The sequence below is a fragment of the Gobio gobio genome (genome assembly GCF_949357685.1).
Source record: "Gobio gobio genome assembly, chromosome: 24".
In the NCBI taxonomy this organism is placed as follows: Eukaryota; Metazoa; Chordata; class Actinopteri; order Cypriniformes; family Gobionidae; genus Gobio; species Gobio gobio.
In genome coordinates this window covers 37,254,433-37,272,986 of record NC_137120.1, presented here as the reverse complement: position 1 = coordinate 37,272,986, position 18,554 = coordinate 37,254,433, and the positions used below count along the sequence as shown (strand labels likewise).

The 18,554-nt window shown below is 41.0% G+C and overlaps 1 protein-coding gene across 1 annotated transcript; it reads right to left on the bottom strand.

Moving 5' to 3' along the window:
- Positions 1-8,349: 8,349 nt before the first annotated feature.
- Positions 8,350-17,115, bottom strand: LOC307120581 (uncharacterized protein). The gene is made up of 6 exons (XM_079807685.1): positions 16,965-17,115; positions 14,546-14,634; positions 11,043-11,207; positions 10,811-10,911; positions 10,563-10,714; positions 8,350-9,989 (listed from the first exon to the last, which is right to left on the bottom strand). Exons 2-5 carry the CDS (start codon positions 14,586-14,588, stop codon positions 10,706-10,708), a joined length of 318 nt encoding a protein of 105 aa, XP_079663811.1. The 5' UTR covers positions 14,589-14,634; positions 16,965-17,115; the 3' UTR covers positions 8,350-9,989; positions 10,563-10,705.
- Between the last annotated feature and the right edge of the window lie 1,439 nt (positions 17,116-18,554).

Sequence of the window (18,554 nt, the reverse complement as noted above, 5' to 3'; positions counted from 1 at the left end):
GGCCTTACTGAACACCCGATACAGATCAGAGTACTCCACCGGAACTCCCGAGAGATCAACATCCGGAACCTGAAAAGTAGAACACACAACAGGAGAAGAAGCAGGACCGAGACATGAAACATGACATGAAGACTTCCAAGATAACACAACACCGTTCTGCCAATCAACGTGAGGATTATGTTTGGTCAGCCAGTCATGCCCTAAGATGACCGGCGATTGAGACTGTTCTAATAAAAATAATTCGATCTCCTCACGATGATTGCCAGAGACGAACAAACTCACAGGGGGTGTGCGATGGATGATAACAGCCATATGCTGTCCCTTTAAAGTCCAGGCGGAGAGAGAGGAAGACAGAGGAATAAAAGGAATATCCCACGATTTGGCCAAACCGGCATCCAGAAAACTTGCCTCCGCACCAGAATCCAGCAACGCCTGTGACTGAAAAGACAGTTTATAATTAATGATTACAGGAAGTGTGGTGCAGCTTACGAGAGACATTACTGACGACACGCCCACCGAAACTCCCGAAGTCATCGGCGGGCAGTACCCTTTTAGCAGACACGCAGCGGCGATATGCCCCGCCTTACCGCAATACAAGCACAAACCACAGGACAGACGACGATGTCTTTCAGTGGCGGTAAGACGAAGCTTGCCCAGTTGCATAGGCTCCTCCGTCTGGAGAGAAGAAGGTGCGGTCAATTCGTCCGGCTCAGAGATGGCGAGATGACGAAACGACCGGCGGATGTCTCGTTGACGTGTGCGGGTCTCGACTCTCAACGCCAGGTCGATCGCCGTCTCTGGAGATGTTGGAGGATCCCATGCAGCGATCTCTTCCAGAATGGCAGGATTAAAACACTCGAGGAATTGAGCCCGTAGTGCAGCGTCATTCCAGCTGCTGGTGATGGCTAGCGTCTTGAAAGCGATGGCATAATCTGTGATGGAAGAGGTTCGTTGCAGTAGTCTTACCAGCTCGGCGGCTGCTATATCCCCACGAAGCGACCGATCAAATAAATTCAGCATCTCCGTCTCGAGAGCCTCAAACGAAGTCGTGCACGGAGCCTTGGCCCCCCATACGGCCATTCCCCACTGTCTCGCCCTTCCGTGAGAAGTGTCAAAACATATGCCACCTTTGATGTTGAAGCAGCGAAAAGCCGTGGCTGAAGGGCGAAGAGAAGGGCACACTGCTGCGGGAAGGCCCGACAGGGGTTGAGGTCGCCGTCGAAGGATGGAGGTGTCGCCGCGTGTGGCTCACGGTCTGCAGGTGCATCTTCAACAGGTGCAGAAGGGAAACGCCCTCTGACCGGGGAAACAATCTGGTCCACCCGGGTACTGAGCTCCGTAAATTGTTCTGACAGGGCACGGAAATCTCTGGCAGCTACACTCAACAGAGATGAATGCTGTTCAATGACTGCTCCCTGTTGATGAAGTGCGGCGTACACCGAATCCGAACTCGCTGACTCCATCTTTGGCGTGCTCATTCTGTCACAATGAGTCTCGGAGTCAAATGCAAGTTCACAATGTTTATTAGAAGGATAAAGAGAGCTCTAGAAAAGGTCAGTCCACTGAAGAAAGACCACACGCGGCGTCCATCGACGCAATCCACTCTAGTGGGTAACCGGAGAGAAATCCTCAAACGACAGAAGACTGACGAAAAGACCCAAGCACTGGACAGAAGGCAAAACAGCGCCCGGCAGAGAAAGCAGTTCGTTGGAACCTGGATGAGACTTGAACTCGCCTAAAAACGAAGCGCACCAGTCACACCGGAAAGGCAGGGCAGAGTTCTCTCGAGGACAAGTTCTCGTACATCCACAGGCGTGTGAATTCCGGGCATTGACAAGCCTCCAGATGCCTGCGACCGAACCTGAGAATCGCTGAAGAGAGAAACAGAAACAGGAACCTCCGACTGGACTGACAGAGTGACTGAGACCAACTAAGACAATAAGCACGCGACGAGAGACAGGACAACGTGCTATAAAAAGAGAATAACTGATGAGACACGACAAGTGAACAATTAGCGAAACGAGTGGGAGGAGCCAGTGAACCCGTGAGGAACCACCACCAACAGGTAAGAAAATACATACACACACACACGATCACCCAGGAGTCCTGACACCGCCCCACCGAAACAGGTGGATACAAATAATTTTTAATTGAAAATGTTTTTTTCAGGTTTATACATCCAACTTGAATAGCCAATTTAAGTTGTGAAACAATATGTGGTATTTATAATGTCAGCCTTTCTATTTATCTAACAGTTTACATTTTTTTTTGTACATAAAAATAGATGGATTTTAGGAAGGCGGTCCCTCATAAAGGTTCATCATATTTGGGGGTCCTTGGCATCATAAAGTTTGAAACCCCTGCCTTAAGCAACCTCCGAAGGTATAGTTCGGGGAACACGCCTAGAAATGCTATACCTGTAGTTAAGTTATACCTTTAGAGTCTTCGTAGCGCGCTAAGAGACAACGTTACTGGGAAATGCAGCCCTGGTCATTAGCAGGTCTTAACAATAGGTAAATACAACCTTAGATGAACAACAACAAATGACATATTACACTGTGTCATTATTTAATGTGTATTCACAAAATTTACGGATTGGCTGAACACACAAAAACGCATGGGGTGTCGTTTTCAGATTTATCCAGTTTGTGACCCGGTTTTAAAAAAGTAGTGGTTTCAGGCTCCCAAAACGCCAGATCCTTCTGGACGAAACGCAGATACGATACAACATTTTACGTACGCAGCTAAACACATCTCCCTAAGTACACCCTATGATTCAATTGCTTGCAGAGCCACACATGAAGGAATCATTCCCATTCTTCTTTATAACGTTGCTTCAGGTCTGTGGGCATTTGTTTATGAACAACTTGCTGTCTGTGGTCTGAATGCTCTAGACTAGCAAACTGCCAAAACGTCTTCTTTTATAGTGGTGATAACACTTTCTGATGATCAATTAATCAAAGACATTTGATTAACAGCTACTTACCCTCTTACTTCCTTTAAAAGCAGTAAGAGTGTACTTAGATTGTCACCCATGGCTTTTCTATTTTGGCCTAGTTTTTGTTAAATAAATAATGACATATCTTATTGTTCATCTGAGGTTATATTTACCTAATTTTAAGACCTGCCAAGGACCAGCTGTATTTTTATTATGTGATGATTCATAAAACTACAGACAGTGTCATTTCTTTTTTACATGACTGTACAAGCACCAGACATTACACAATACTGCAGTAACACTTTAGAATACTGTTGCGTCATTAATGAATAACAGCACAGAAACAAATGAGTAATAGACCACATCCTGCCCTTAGACATATGGACAATGGACATATTACACATATGGACTGGGATCATCCGTAGGGGAATCACAACACATGGGCACCTAAGGGCTGACCTTCTGGGCATACACACAAGTGCTAGACCTAGTGTTGGATGCCTTTACCACGTCTGACTGCCTGACTCCATGCAGGGTTCACCATGTGGGGAACTCACCTGTGTAACAGATAGCGCACATATCCCGAACTTGGAGGGGAGTAGTTCTGCAAGCGAGACACCAAGTGGGTCCCCAGAGTTACTGGCTACTTGTGGCAAGTACACGGAAGGACACAGGCTCTTCTCTGAGATTGTAAAACCTGGCAAATGTGTTAGGTGTCACCTAGCCCACAGCTCTACAAATGTCTGTTAGAGAGGCACCTCAGAGTGGATTGAGCCCTCAACCTTAAGGGGGCACGGCTGGTCTTGGGCCTGATATGCCAGGAGTATGGCGTCCACTATCCAGTGGGCCAACCTCTGTGTGGAGTCAGCTTTTCCCTTCAGTAAGGGCTGGGTCTGCCTCCTCCAGGGGCAGCGCTTGCAGGTTCACCACCAAGGAGAGGTCCCAAGAGGGTACATGGTGAGGGTTGGAAGGATTTAACCTTCTCACATCCCTCAGGAACCTAATGATCAGGTCATGGTTTCCCATGGACTTACCATTTACTGCATCACAATGTGCGGCGAAGGAGAAAGGAAGGAAAGGAGAGCTCTGACAGGGCACTTTTGGGGGCACTTCTCAGTGAGAAGAGCCCCATTCAATGAACAGGCTCCACTTCAGAGCATAGGTGTGCCTTGTAGAGGGCGCTCTTGTTGAAGTGATAGTGTCTACTACTGCAGTGCACCATACGTGTAGATTCCAGAGGTTTGGGCGCGGGTGCCATAGGATGCCCTGTCTCTGAGAAAGCTGCTCCTTGTCCTCCCTGACCATGCATAGTGTCTTGTGTGAGAAGGCTCACTTGGGGAAACACATACTTTAAAAGGCCAGTGCATACGTGCCGAGAATGCGTCTACAAATCAGCTGGACCGCCTGTCGACTGCACAATTGAGCTTGCCCAGAATGTGAACAGAGCAAAGCGACCTTGATGCTTCTGACTCCAGAGGAGGAGATGGCAGGTAAGTTGCGACATGAGACCAGGACCAGGGTGGTTGATGTACACAACGGCCACAGTGTTGCCTGTCTGGACCAGCACATGCTTGCCCTGTAGCAGTGATTTGAAGCGGCATAGAGCAAGTCATACTGCTAGAAACTCGAGGCAGTCGAGGTCCTGTCCAGGAGCCAGAGGATGCATGCCCGTTGCACATGGCCCCGCAGCAGGTGGTGGAGGCATCTGCTGAGACAACAACATGCGCATGAACTGTCTGTGTCGAGGGAGAATCAAGACATGAAAGTATCTTGGCGTTGAATGCAATAGAAAATGCATCTCTGCATCAACATTTTGAACAGGAGCTTGAATACAATGAAGAATGGGCTGTAAAACACTGACCTCATATCGGCTGGAGGTCCTGGCTCTATCACGTCCTTCGCCATTAGGACTGCGATCTCTGCAGCAAGGACAGGAGCATCCTCGCAATGAGTACTGCAATATAGAACATTCAACTGTACCGGTTCTGAAACCATTTATCACCACCATGATGGCAACCCCCCCCCCCCCCCAAAAAAAAACAACATAACAGAAACTCTTCTAAATTAGCAAAGCTAAACATTAAAACACTACTAAATATCTCCCACTTAACATTAATCTTTCACAAAAAATGATATTATATAACACTTAATTTTTTTGCATTTTCTCTTCCTTTTAAGTGGCATGGCAAAGCATGCTGGGAAATAGAAATCCCAGACCAGTTTCAGTTAAATTTAAGTTGTGGAAACAATGGGTGTGTCAACTGCCAAGCTAATTCCACACCAGTTATCGCAGTTCCCGACAATTCCCACTTCGCCACGAGTTTGATTGACAGTCGATCTGACCAATCACATCCCCGAATCTGCCGGTTTGTCCGACAAAGCAGTCAGGAGAGTTAGTAGATTAACATCAGTGGATTTGAACTTGAAAAACAGTGTTTACGGACGTCTTTCCGTGGTTGAAACAACATTTCTCTTAGTGTTCATTCATGTTAATTTGATGCTTATCAATGAACTAGAAGGAGGAGATGATCGGCTGTAACTGAGGCGCTACAGCGATCACGACACATTAAAGAGCCACAAAATGCTATTTGTGGTTTACATTTCTTAAAAAATGACAACATTTTTAAGTTGAGACTTTGATTCATATCAAAAGTAACTTGCTCTGTCCTGTCTGTCGGCGTGTTGTCAGTGTCCTCTTTGCTCCGCGATGTATTTTCTCTACCTGAGAACGTGTGTGTGGCGTGAGAGCGCCATGGCTTGTTGGACATAGCAACAGTAACTAAAGGGGGCGGGTCTTTGCGAACGGTCAATTATCTGTGCTGCCTGCACATTCAACAGTTGTTAACTAGAAAATTTCACTGCAATTTACAGTGCCGTTAACTGAGGAAAAACACACTTTCCATACAGCCAACAATAATGATGTACACCACAGACCATGAAGAATCTCTAACATCCATAGAACCTTTCCTTTGCACAAGTAAATTTTTTTAGGGGACATTACAGTTAAGACCCATGGAACAGATACGGTGAATAAAGACCAGGAGTCTGATATAGGCCTACAATCAATTGAAGACAATTTTACTGAAGAATAGTTTGCAGTTTCATCAGCAGAAGAAGCTTCAACACTCAAGAAGTAAGGAGTTTGTAGGCCACTCTGTTGTACACACTCAATACAGCAGGAAATACAGAGGTCACTACATCATCACGTCAGTTTGAATGATTCTGATTGGTTAAGGCATAGATCAATTAGAACATTTCCACATATGGGCTGTGAGTCAGAAGAATATCTCCACTGATTATCTGGATGACAGTTGGTCACTTCGCCTCTATACGTGCCAGTTGTTAACCTCAGAATGTCCTGTAACAAAAGAGTGCTGAGACACACACACCGATACACAGCTTGCACATTTGGTCGAGCTCTAGGAAACTTCCCCAAAACATACTGGTAAGATACATTTTTCTCAGTAAGAGGTTCAGACAGTATTCGTCCTTATTCTCTAGTGATTAAAAATGAAGTGTAAAGTAAATTCTTTAACTTCGAATTGGTCACAAAGAGAGAGCATGTTTTAGTGGACAGACATGTAATTTTATAACTAGTAAATCTCATTAGATTAACAAAGTGGTTAACAACCACTTAAAGGATATACATTGAAGCAGCAGCAAAAGGTTCTTTGAGGAACCAAAAATGGTTCTGCTATGGGTGTGTTCACACTTGTAGTTCGGTTCGTTTGGTTTGTTTGGTCCGGATCAGAAAACAATTATTGTCCTGGTCCTCTTAGCGTTCACATTGGCATTTTAACAACGAACCTAATGATATTAAACCTTAAGGCATGGGGATATGTTGGTTGGCTTTTATTACGTGTGTTTTGAACTTTCCAAACATCCGAAATAATGCTGTGTGCTGCATGGGCCTAAATAAGATGGTATTTTGACCATCTGAGACCATCTGCTTATAAAATGTGTAAAGGAGTCAAAATGGTTTCAAGAATCCCTCCGTCACAAACACAAATGAAGATCTGCTGCGAGGAGACACTGTTCTGATGCCTGTACCGAACTGTGATGGGCAAAAACAGGTATGCTTGAGCATTCGGTCCTTTTTAGGGTTGCATCTTGTGACATCATGTCCGTTAGATTTTTTGGTCTGTGTTGCATTCATATTTCATTCAAACCGCACCAGACTTTGTTTGGAGGCCCATCTTTTCAGTGGTCTCGGTCCACTTGACTGGTGCACAACAGGGTTCAGATGGCAGCGTTCATACTTATTCAAATGAGCCGCACCAACAGAGTAATCGCACCAGGGTTTGTTTTAATCAAGTGTGAACACACCCCAAGGCATTCCTATGAAAAACACCCTTGGAACCTTTATTTTTAAGAGTGTACATCCCTCCAAATTTCAGTTGTTTATTCGTTTTTAGAAAAAGCCAAAAGTGGGAGAGTAGTGATGGAGACGGAGGGGCTGCTGCATTCTACATCATCCTGTCTATTTTCTCCGCTTCTCACTTTTCGTCCGCAGAACAACAACAGTCGACTTGGGCAGTGGTCACATTTCCCACTAATGCAGCTGTCGTAAATAGTCACAACGACAAGCGACAAGGCACTGAAGGCAAAGGCCAAGACAAAACCTAATTGCTGAAAGATAGAAATAAATTAGTTGAATTTGTATACATCGGATATAATTTGTGTCATTTTCCCTTTCCGACATATTGTGAGATTATTGTGATTATATTATTTTACTCTTTAATTGAAATACCTTATAATAAAACCCCATTGGAAAATTTTCAAAGGAACCAGCAGCGAAACCGCTACAGCATTCTGACATCATACCTGCACCACTCATCATGATCGTTTGCATACTGAACTGTAATTGGCCGTTTCTTTATACATTTAGTGGTTTTTACATTGCACAAATTTAACATTAACATTATTTTGCTGTATTGCAAGTGCTGGTATGCTAAATATGTCTTATTTTTACAGGAAGAAATGGTGCAAATGACCGTTCCAAACACTGCTTTTCTTTACTTTGTTTAAAACTAAAGCAATACTACATTACAGTAATTTTATGCAGTTTTGTTGATGCCAAGAGATACAAATCACTGTAAAGTACAGTTTTGAGTATGATTAACATTAGCTTATATTAAAAAAAGTAATAATAATAATAATAATAATGAGCAATAATGGCCTCATTAAATAAACTGACTGTCAAATAGAAAACATCATTCTGTCTGATGAGTTTGCACTATGTATTCTTTAAAGATCTCCTTCAGTGGGCCATGCTAAAAGCAATATATTCACCCTCAAACAAAAGAAAAATCCACAATGAAGGTGGAATCAGAAAGTATAATATAATAAAAATAGGAAGCAAGCAATGAAGATCATCAATCTTCAAATCATCAGTAACAGTGGACCTCTGTGGCTCTTTAGGATCTTTATTATTAACTATTTACAAGGATCTGTTTACATTGATAATAAAGCATGAGATAGGGAATAACAATGGGCTATTCATGCAAATTACATCAACTTCTTTCTTTCTAAGAACACCTCATTGGGAGAAATGCAGAGACATTCCATTGAACTAAATTCAATAACATTCATCAGAACTCATTTTGATTTTGTTTGTCCAACAAAAAGAAAGCCAAAAAACGATATATATGCACTAAATTGGTTACATAAGAATCATGCAGGAGTACATAAACATTGAATGAATACATCATCTATTTACATTTTCATTAAGCAGATACTTTTATCATTAGGAGTATCATCACCAGCAATTTATCATACAAAAACCCATAATAATCACACAAATGCAAGGCTGCTTTTTAGCCTTTTCAAGGGAAAGGTACTCAAACTAGAGCAGAAGTGAAATGCAGAATAGCAAATAAAAGCAAGAATTTTATCTTAGACTTTAAAGCATTTTCAGAATTTACGTAAGATCAATGTAAGCACTGAGATGTTTTATACATATTCATAAAGGACAGTTAAAACAACAAACAATTTTGGAAATAAAAAAAAACACCTTTAATTTCACTCTGGCTTAGTGATGTAATGCTGTTCTTGAAAATTAAATATCCTCTTAGAGGATCCACCAAACGTTTTTATTCGGTGTGGACTCCAATGATCTCATACTTTGAAAAGGCTGCAACTCTTCCCCCAAACTAAATGATGAACGCCTATGCACTTTTGAACAAACAAACTATCCGACACAATGGACTAACAACCAGGTACATTTCCTCGATGTTTGTAATATTAGAACTTTGAGATTCTATTTCTTCCCCCTTTTTTTTTTTTTTTTTTTTAAACTGTTCTGGGGTGGGTTGAGGGGAAGGGGAAAAATTGTAAAATCAAAAGGAAAATTGTACATTTTATCTGTCTGTAACATGTCACTGTTCTTCCTTTAATAACATCTATTTGAAAAAAACAAAACAAAAAAAACAACAACAAACAATTGTCTGAAAAAAAGAGAAATGAACACAATAAAAAAATCTCTCAGTTAAAGAAAAAAAAATTCACAAACAGGAAATTAATCTTTGGAAGAGAGCATAAATGCACCCAAACTCTATTAATAATATTAATACTTTCTATTTTGTATTGGTCATTTATCAAATAAAAAATCAGTACAAAAATAGTCCAAATTACTTTTATGCTGTATTCCAAGTGCTCTGATGGCACGCTTTGTGTGAGGAAGAGAGTGAATTTGTATCTGTTATTTATCGAAAAATGTTCCGCTGATCCCCTCAGTCATGTTGGAAATGTGTTCCTATGGTCATATGTTCCTCATATGTTCCTATGGTGTCTTGTCCTTGAGATTTTCCTTTGTCGTTTTTTCTTTTAGAACACTTTTCGTTGACGTTGTAGCCTGTGTGCTTAAGAGACTTGTATCCTCATTTGCGTTTTCAATGGTTTTCAACTGTATGCTGTCAGTGCGTTGCTCAGGCTGTTCCTCAATATCTTGCTGTTTATGATCTTTATTTCTGCTCCCAGATTTGCTGCAGTCCACACTCAAAACGAAAATTCCGAGGATGCAGAATAAAATAGCCAGAACATAACCTATAATCTTGATAAAATAAACAAAAGACATTTAAATAAACAATTTATATGCAATTATTTCATTTTCATATGTTCAGTATATTTGCAATTGCATGCAACTATTAGATTCACAACGCTAGTAGTTTGTGTAGCTGTTGTTTTAGTCGGTGTGTTGTGGGTTTTAATTTGATTTAATATAATTTGTTTTTTTGCAAAGGACAAAGGATGCAGCAGATTACTGTGATCTATTGTACTTTACTATGTCTGTACAGCATCTCTGTGATCTAGACATAAATATGGTTATAACATAATTCTACACAACATAACACAGATTTCTATTTTAAATATGATTACATTAAAGTCGCGCTGATAAAAGTGAGTTGATTATTATTATTTATTTTATTTTTATTTTTTTGCTGGCGGTCTTGAAATTTGGATGATTACCTTAACTGAAATGCAATGCAAACATACTAAACATTAAGCATAATACATTTTTTTTTTTTTTAGCTTTCTTTAAGAAATTCAGAAACAAAGCATGAAACAGGATAATGCAGTCTGTCACATATAAGGGAAAATAAGGTAAAAATCCTATGAAGCTTACCTTTGATTTATGAATCAACTCTTGTGTTCTGTTGAAACATTCAGTCTCATTTTTCCCTAGGGTTATTTTGTTAGGTTTGCACCAATTCAAACAATTTGGATGAAGTTCTTTATGACAGGCATATTGTCCATCCCAGTCTGTTTCTAGACATGCTAAATAATCACCATCAATGAAAAATAAACATATCCACACAAGACCTGGAATAAAACAAACTAAAAAATCAACACAATGAAAATAATTTTCCTCACACTCATTATGTTCAGACTGAGATGTTCCACTGTTGTCTTGTCCTTGAGATGTTCCACTGTTGTTTTTTCCTTTAGAACAGTCACATTTATATTGACAAGGCCTTAAGAATATGAACATTATAAGGAAAGCAATGAGAAAAGGAACACATAAGATGACAGATGGCAGAAATGTATTCCTCTCAACTTTACAGGGGCATGAAAATTTTAAATCCACAATTGCCTGCAAACCCACCAACAAAAAGATCATTGGAACTGAGGTCACAATATTCAGTTTGGACAGCGGGCCTACAAATTGTCTTAAAAACTGGAAAGGCATCTTCTGAGGTCTGTGCACAGCACGGTAATTTAATCTGATGAGCTTTTTGGTTTCTCTTGTTTGGAATGTCTTTGGTCTGGTCTGCAAGATTCACAAAAAAGAGAAAGAGAAAAAAAAGAGAAAGGTAAATCTTCAAATGTCAGAAAACAAGGGGACAAGTTCAGTTTACTATTTTTTATCTTAAGTCTGAGTCAAGCCCTAAGCTGGAGTCCAAGTCAAGTCTGACACTTGTAACACTGGAGTCAGAGTCGAGTGTCGATTCTTTTGTCTATGGTTTCAGTTTCAATCTCTCGAGCAGAAGACAGAACAGAGACTGTGTCTGAAATTGCCCCCTATGCCCTTATAAAGGCCTCTAGGCAATTTAAGATTGAACATTAGTCTGGGGAGTCTGCTCTGTTTTTTCTACTGCACAAGAGGGTGATCAACGAGTAGTTCAAATGACTCTGTACGCAATTGGATAGTCCTTCAACCAATCAGAGAACAAGAGGCGTGATCAACGGGCAACAACCCATCGCTTCTCTATCCGTCATCGTGTTAAACCCGCCAATAGCGCGCCGGGTGGATAAGCCAGTCTGTGATTGGACATTTTGAGCTCTGACTCTGTGCTGGTTTGTATTGGCCGCCTCCAGTTTTTTCTTTGTTTTTCCTCCAGCTAACGCCGTGACGTAATTGTGACGTTGGCGCAAAAAGGGTCTATTACCCAACGTTGAACAATAAAAAAAAAAATTATAATAAGACGGGGCAAATCAACTCTTGACATATTATTATGGTACATGTACATCAAAATGCAAGTGCACATCAGTTCATATGTGTGTGTATGTGTGTGGGCATGTTTTTGTGAAATATCAGGACACAAATGTGTATAATGACATGGGTATGACATAGGTATTACAAAAAGAGGGTGAAATATGAGGACGTTCCCCATGTCCAAACTTTTCAAAAGTCTTATAAATCATACAGAATGATTTTTTTTTGTCACAGAAAGTAAACTTTGCAGTTTCCCGTGATGGGTAGGTTTAGGGGTAGGGGCAGTTTATGTGTGTGTGTGTGTGTGTGTGTGTGTGTGTGTGTGTGTGTGTGTGTGTGTGTGTGTGTGTGTGTGTGTGTGTGTGTGTGATGGGTAGGTTTATGGGTAGGGGCAGTTTATGTGTGTGTGTGTGTGTGTGTGTGTGTGTGTGTGTGTGTGTGTGTGTGTGTGTGTGTGTGTGTGTGTGTGTGTGTGTGTGTATATGATGGGTAGGTTTAGGTGTAGGGGCAGTGTAGGGGAATAGAAAATACGGTTTGTACGGTATAAAAACCATTACGCCTATGGAATGTCCCCACATTTCACAAAAACCCTCCTGCGAGTGTGTGAGTGTGTGTGAGAGTGAAGTTTTAGAGTGTCACCCCTTCACTTTTGTGAGCTTTTCCTGCATTATGACTGAATTATTGAATGGAATTCACATATTCTCAAATCTATGCTCTGTATTACAGACACAGTGGTTCATAGGTGTGTGTGTGTGTGTGTGTGTGTGTGTGTGTGTGTGTGTGTTTAAGTGTGCGTGTTTAAGTGTGCGTGTGTGCGTCTGTGTGTGAGTGGATGTGTCAAAATCACACTCTTGATATTTTAGATTGTCACCCCTTTATTGCTGTGTACTTTTTCAGCATTGTAGCCCATTTGTAGATTCACAGAATGTTTGTGTTTTGTCGATTTCCCAATCATTTCCTATGGTTCCTAAGAGCACAAGTTTTTTTACGACCACTTAGCATTCTCGAATCATGCCCTTAATTTTTGTGTGTGTTCACTTTCGTAATGTTATAAAAGTCACCAAGTTTCATATCATTCTGATGAAGCTGTAATTTTTAGAAATTCAAAACAGAAAATTGTCCAGTCAGAAATGACCGAAGAGCACCTCAGGGTCGGGAGGAGCACATTCAGATAATTAACCTAATTAATATTCTGGGTTCAGGCAAAAATTCAGAGCTCGGATCCCTCCCCCGGACAGCACGCCAAATACACATAACCTTTACTCTATTTAATTTGATGCAGGTGTGAACTCGTGAATTATTAAAGGAATATACGAAAATCCATTACCCAATGCATGCACAGGCACCAATGTTTTTGTGAACAAAGAAAAACATCATGATCATAATAAACTAATAATAAACTATAATTCATGATGATGTATGTAACAGGTCAAAATTTAACTGACTAAAAAAGGGGGAAAAAAAGATTCTAATTTGCAATTATTATAATTCCAACAAAAATCCTGAAAAGATGCAACAACATGTTAATCAAATTCATTGCAATTTAAAATAAAAAATAATATGAATATTTTTATGAATTAAAATGACTAAACACTGAGAGTGACACACTCAGTCTGAGACAGAAACTGCATGTGATGTCATTAAGACGAGACACAGGCGCAGCGAGAGACACGCTTTGCTGATTGTGAGAGAAGTACACAGACAAATCTGAGGTAAATATTTAAATCATCCTTTAATATACACAAAAAATATGACGTATTATATGTTGTAGTCCATGTGTGTAAATATTGGGTCACTTTTAGAGTGGTGAATGTTGATTTTGGTGCCACTGATTGCTGACTGAGAACCCCTATAAAATCCGATGCGGATGGTAAATGCATGTGGATTTGGATTTGAAATCATGGGCCACAGTAACCTGACAAGCCAGACCCACATCAAGATGTTGGGTCTGGAAACTCACCATTGGCAGGGCTCAATCCGAGGGGCGGGATCAACGGTTGTCTTTCAAATTCCCTCTGCACGCAATAGGATAGTGCTACAACCAACCAGAGCAAAGAAGGTGAAGCTGAGCTAACCTTAGTTGATAGACTTTCGCCGTATCCGGTAGGCAAAACTTCGAACATATCTTCTTTTCTTAAGAATAACTTCAGTACCGTTCTTTGTTCTTTTCTCAAAGAAAAGCTTAACTCCAAGTCTTCCAGAGTCGCGGCCAAAGCCGATTCAAAAGACCGCTGCTCAGCTTCTTTGTTTACGAGTAGCACGCAGAACCTCCGCAACTCTGCTGTGACGTGCCATCATTATGTTAAGCCCGCCCACCGACTCTACACACGCTGTGATTGGCCTGACCAGAGTTTGGTTTTTCCAGCTCTCAGATCTACCGAGAGTTGCTAGACTACACTCGCGGCAAAATTAATTTTCTGCCACTAGGGTACGTCTAGATTTCTAGGCTAGGGTCACAGGGTTTTTTATCCCCATAATGCATGGCATTTAGCTAAATGTAAATTAGAGACATAATCAATAAGGTTCAGGGATTGCAGTACTGTACAACAGAAAACATTTGATCTAAAACTATGATCACATTCACATGAGTGTTAACTTGTGTTGGCTGAATTTTGACCAAAAAATATGTTTAAACTCAAATTATGTAGTGGTGACCATGCTGTTTTACTTACCCTTGTTGTACAGGAAGGGGTGACAGGAAGTGGTTTTCAGCATACAGTAAGTAATTCAGCATAAACCTTGAGGTTACAGTGAACCAGAGCTGCACAAAAAAAGTGACAAAAATTTAAATTGTAGCTGATAATTTCTTAAAAATAGAAAAATGTAGCTGGCCAACAAGTGTAATCACTTTTTCTAAAAATGTACAAAAGTAAAGAAGTGGTCCCAACAGAGATTTGCCCCACTGGAAATGTTTTTTAATTCAATTGGTGAAGGTGCTTTTATCTTATCCTGCACTAAAATATATAATTTTAGTTGGTCATGTTCAACGTTACGTCGACATCACCGACGTAATTGGATCTCGCCTGAGCCAAATCACCTTTGAGTGTAAACTAAATAACAGTATCCATTCTCCTTTGTGCTTCAGCACTATAAAGAGAGCTAAATTTTCCCTAAAAGAGCAAACACGGGTGTGACACTGTCTTTTTAAAGATATCCTTCCACCTGTGTGTTTCTCGATACAGTTGTTCCTTTCCTCATCTGACAGCCACGATTGCTGCCAATGTCTGGGCATAAGCATGTTGAGACAGCTTTCCTGGGTGGTACATGATCTTGCATGAGAACATGACCACATCGGCATGCCGATCGCTACTCTTCTTTCTTTGAAAAGATTGAGTCCTCTCTGCTTGATAGTTTGGGAGATTGAGGATCAAAGCAAGAGTTTATGTGCAGGGCAACATCCCTGTGGATCTTCTGCTCAGCATGTTGTGTGCTGTTGGCCATGATGGCTGACCGTGATCGCCACAGCGCAGGCCCTCGGCTAGATGATGTCCACCTCTGTGGTCTAGAAGCATCTCTGACTAATCCTTGTTGAGGTGTGAGACCTTGATGAGAGTGTCACCTCGATGCTCTCATCTTGTAAGGTGGCCTCTCCATCGACACTCTCAAGGACTGTGCCAGTCAGTGACGTCAACATAACATTGAACGCGTCTCGATTACTTATGTAACCCTCATTCCCTTTAGGAGGGAACAGAGATGTTACATCCCATCGCTACAATTGCTATACCACTGTAGTCACTAGCTTGGCTCCTCAACGAAAAAACAAAGGTTGCATCTGCTTCTCTATTTAGACCTGTGCTGTGGGGCGGAACGAAAGACGCAAATCTCGCCCACCAATTGGCTCGTTTAGTTTACACTCAAAGGCGATTGGGCTCTTAGGTGAGATCTCACTACATCCGTGACATCAACGTAACATTTCTGTTCCCTCCTTCAGGGTATGAGGGTTACATAAGCCGCGTCTCCACCACAGGAACTTCAAAACTGTGATGAGAACTGACTGCTGCTGAAACAGGAGGTTGCATGACCCTTTAAGTGATTAAATAATTGATAATTGACCATTAGTGATGAACACCTGATGATAATGAGCAAATTCACTGAAGGAAAGAGAAACACAAGAACTACAACTGACTTCAGCCACAGCCTTGGATGAAATCAACTGAGGATAAACAAACATTATATCTATGAATATATCAGCAGAGGAGGATTAAACAACTCAATAAACAGCATTACCAGCTTCACACATTACTAACCACAATCCCTTTTGGTTTTCCAACAATTCCAAGTCATTTATGTTTAATGAAAATGTTCAGTGTTTGCTTTATTTTGGCCTCTTGACCCTTTCCTGTTTTTTTTTTTTAGCTTACATTGTTTTCCTGATTTAACTGTGTGTTTATAAATCACATTTGTTATGGCAAGAAAAGCCAAGAGAAAATGTGATCAGGTGATGTTGCTTGTTTATTGCTGGGGTCTAATGCTATTATGCATTCTGACTTATTTTCACTGTTAAAGAGTTGGATTATCATGCTAAACATGTCCAAATAAAATAAAAATACTGTGTAATGTACCCTTTAAAGTGTACAGAACAAAAATGAATAAGGTGAATCTAAGTCTAATCTATCAAAATAGCCCAAATGACAATATCCCGAATATCAAAGCTAAAATATGCCATTCCCACACCTAAAATATATATATGTATTTTGCTAAATGAAAACCTATACATCATAGTCATCACAAAACTTAAGATAGCACAGTTTTATCATTAGTAGAATATAAAACATTTCAATACAAGAACTTCAGTCAAATATAATTTATGCAATGTGTCAAACCGTTAACCAAACTCACTTGGGACTTATCTCAAAGTATTTGATGGGATTTTTGACTTGTAATGTGTTTGTCCAATTGTTTGTTTAAACAATAGGTAAACTTTCACCACCCTCATGTTAGCGTTTTATTGCTACCTCAGAGAGCATAATAAAAAAACTTAAAAAAGCATTTCTTCGGCAAGTCGATACCTGTGGCACATGACAAGACAGCAAGACTTTATGAATTTGACTTTTCCTTAATCGCATCATAAAGTCTTGAATAACAACTTACCCGAAGCTAGTTTGAATTCTCTTCGATGTAAGTAACTTTCAGAGTCTGCTGCAGTGCTCTATACTGTATGTTTACCACGTTCTCTTCTCTTTGGAGAAACCACACATTTCTTTCAAACTGTTCCTCCTTTAAGCAGAACAGACAGTGCTTCAGGTTACACAAGCCCGCATGCGCACAAGTGTTTTGTAGGACCATTGGCACGTGGGCATGAAAACTTTACATCCATCAATTCCTACAGTACATTTACAGTAAATCTCAGTGGAACAGACGTTATAATATTTTTAGTAACCCAAGGTCCCATTTGTTAATGTCAGTCAATGCATTAAGTAACATTTACTAACAATGAGCAATCCATTTGTTACAGTATTAATTTGTTAGAATTCATTAATAAACACACAACTGTTCATTGTTAGTTCATAATGTCTCAGGTCTGTTTATTAATATTAACAGACACAGTCAACTGTTAGCAAAACAAATGTAAACTTTCACCATCCTCAACTTGTTAGTTGTCTACCTTAGAGAGCATAAAAAAACAACGTATGAAAACATTACACAATAACACAATATCTGTGGCACATGAATGAAGACAAAATGACTTGCTGAACGTTTTACTTTCTTGAATCACACCATAAAATCAAGAATAACAGCCAGTTTGAATTCATTTCAATGTGAGCAACTTTCAGAGTCTGCAGCTCACAGCTCTATTCGTGTAGCTGCATGTTCTCTTTTTTTGTTGAAAATATTAAACCACACATACTTGTTGGCAGGCCTGACACAGGCCTGATGTTGGATTGATTCTATGCCACTTTTTATGACCAGGAAAACGTCTCGGTTACGTATGTAACCCTCGTTCCCTGAAGGAGGGAACGGAGACGTACGTCGGAACTGACCGACGAATTGGGATCTGTTTTCAGAGACCGACCTACCTAGAGTAATTAAAAACGAGCCATTGAACATTGGCATGCGATCACGCATTCCACGCACCGCCCTGCGTTGCGGGTATAAATAAGGAAGTGGAAGTGCCGCATACCGTTTTCAACTGAGGAGCCGAGAAAAGTGGCTCGGGCCTTCAGCTGAAGCACAGCACCTGGCGACGGGACGTACGTCTCCGTTCCCTCCTTCAGGGAACGAGGGTTACATACGTAACCGAGACGTTCCCTTTCAGTCGGTCACGTTCGACGTATGTCGGAACTGACCGACGAATTGGGATCCCTACCAACACACCAGGAGGCTGGCCACAGGGACAGCCCGAAGGGCAAGACTTTGTACTGATATGCCCCTCGAACGCAAAGCGCAGGAACGGTCTGTGTCGAGGAAGGATAGAGACATGAAAGTACGCGTCCTTCAGGTCGATTGCTGCGAACCAATCTTGGGGACGGATGCATTGGAAAATGCGTTTCTGCGTTAACATTTTGAACGGAAGCTTGTGCAGGGCCCGATTCAGAATGCGCAGGTCCAAGATTGGCCTTAACCCACCCCCTTTCTTGGGTACAATGAAGTAGGGGCTGTAGAACCCCGACCTCATATCGGCAGGAGGAACCGGCTCGACCGCGCCCTTCGCCAGCAGGACATCGATCTCGGACCGCAAGA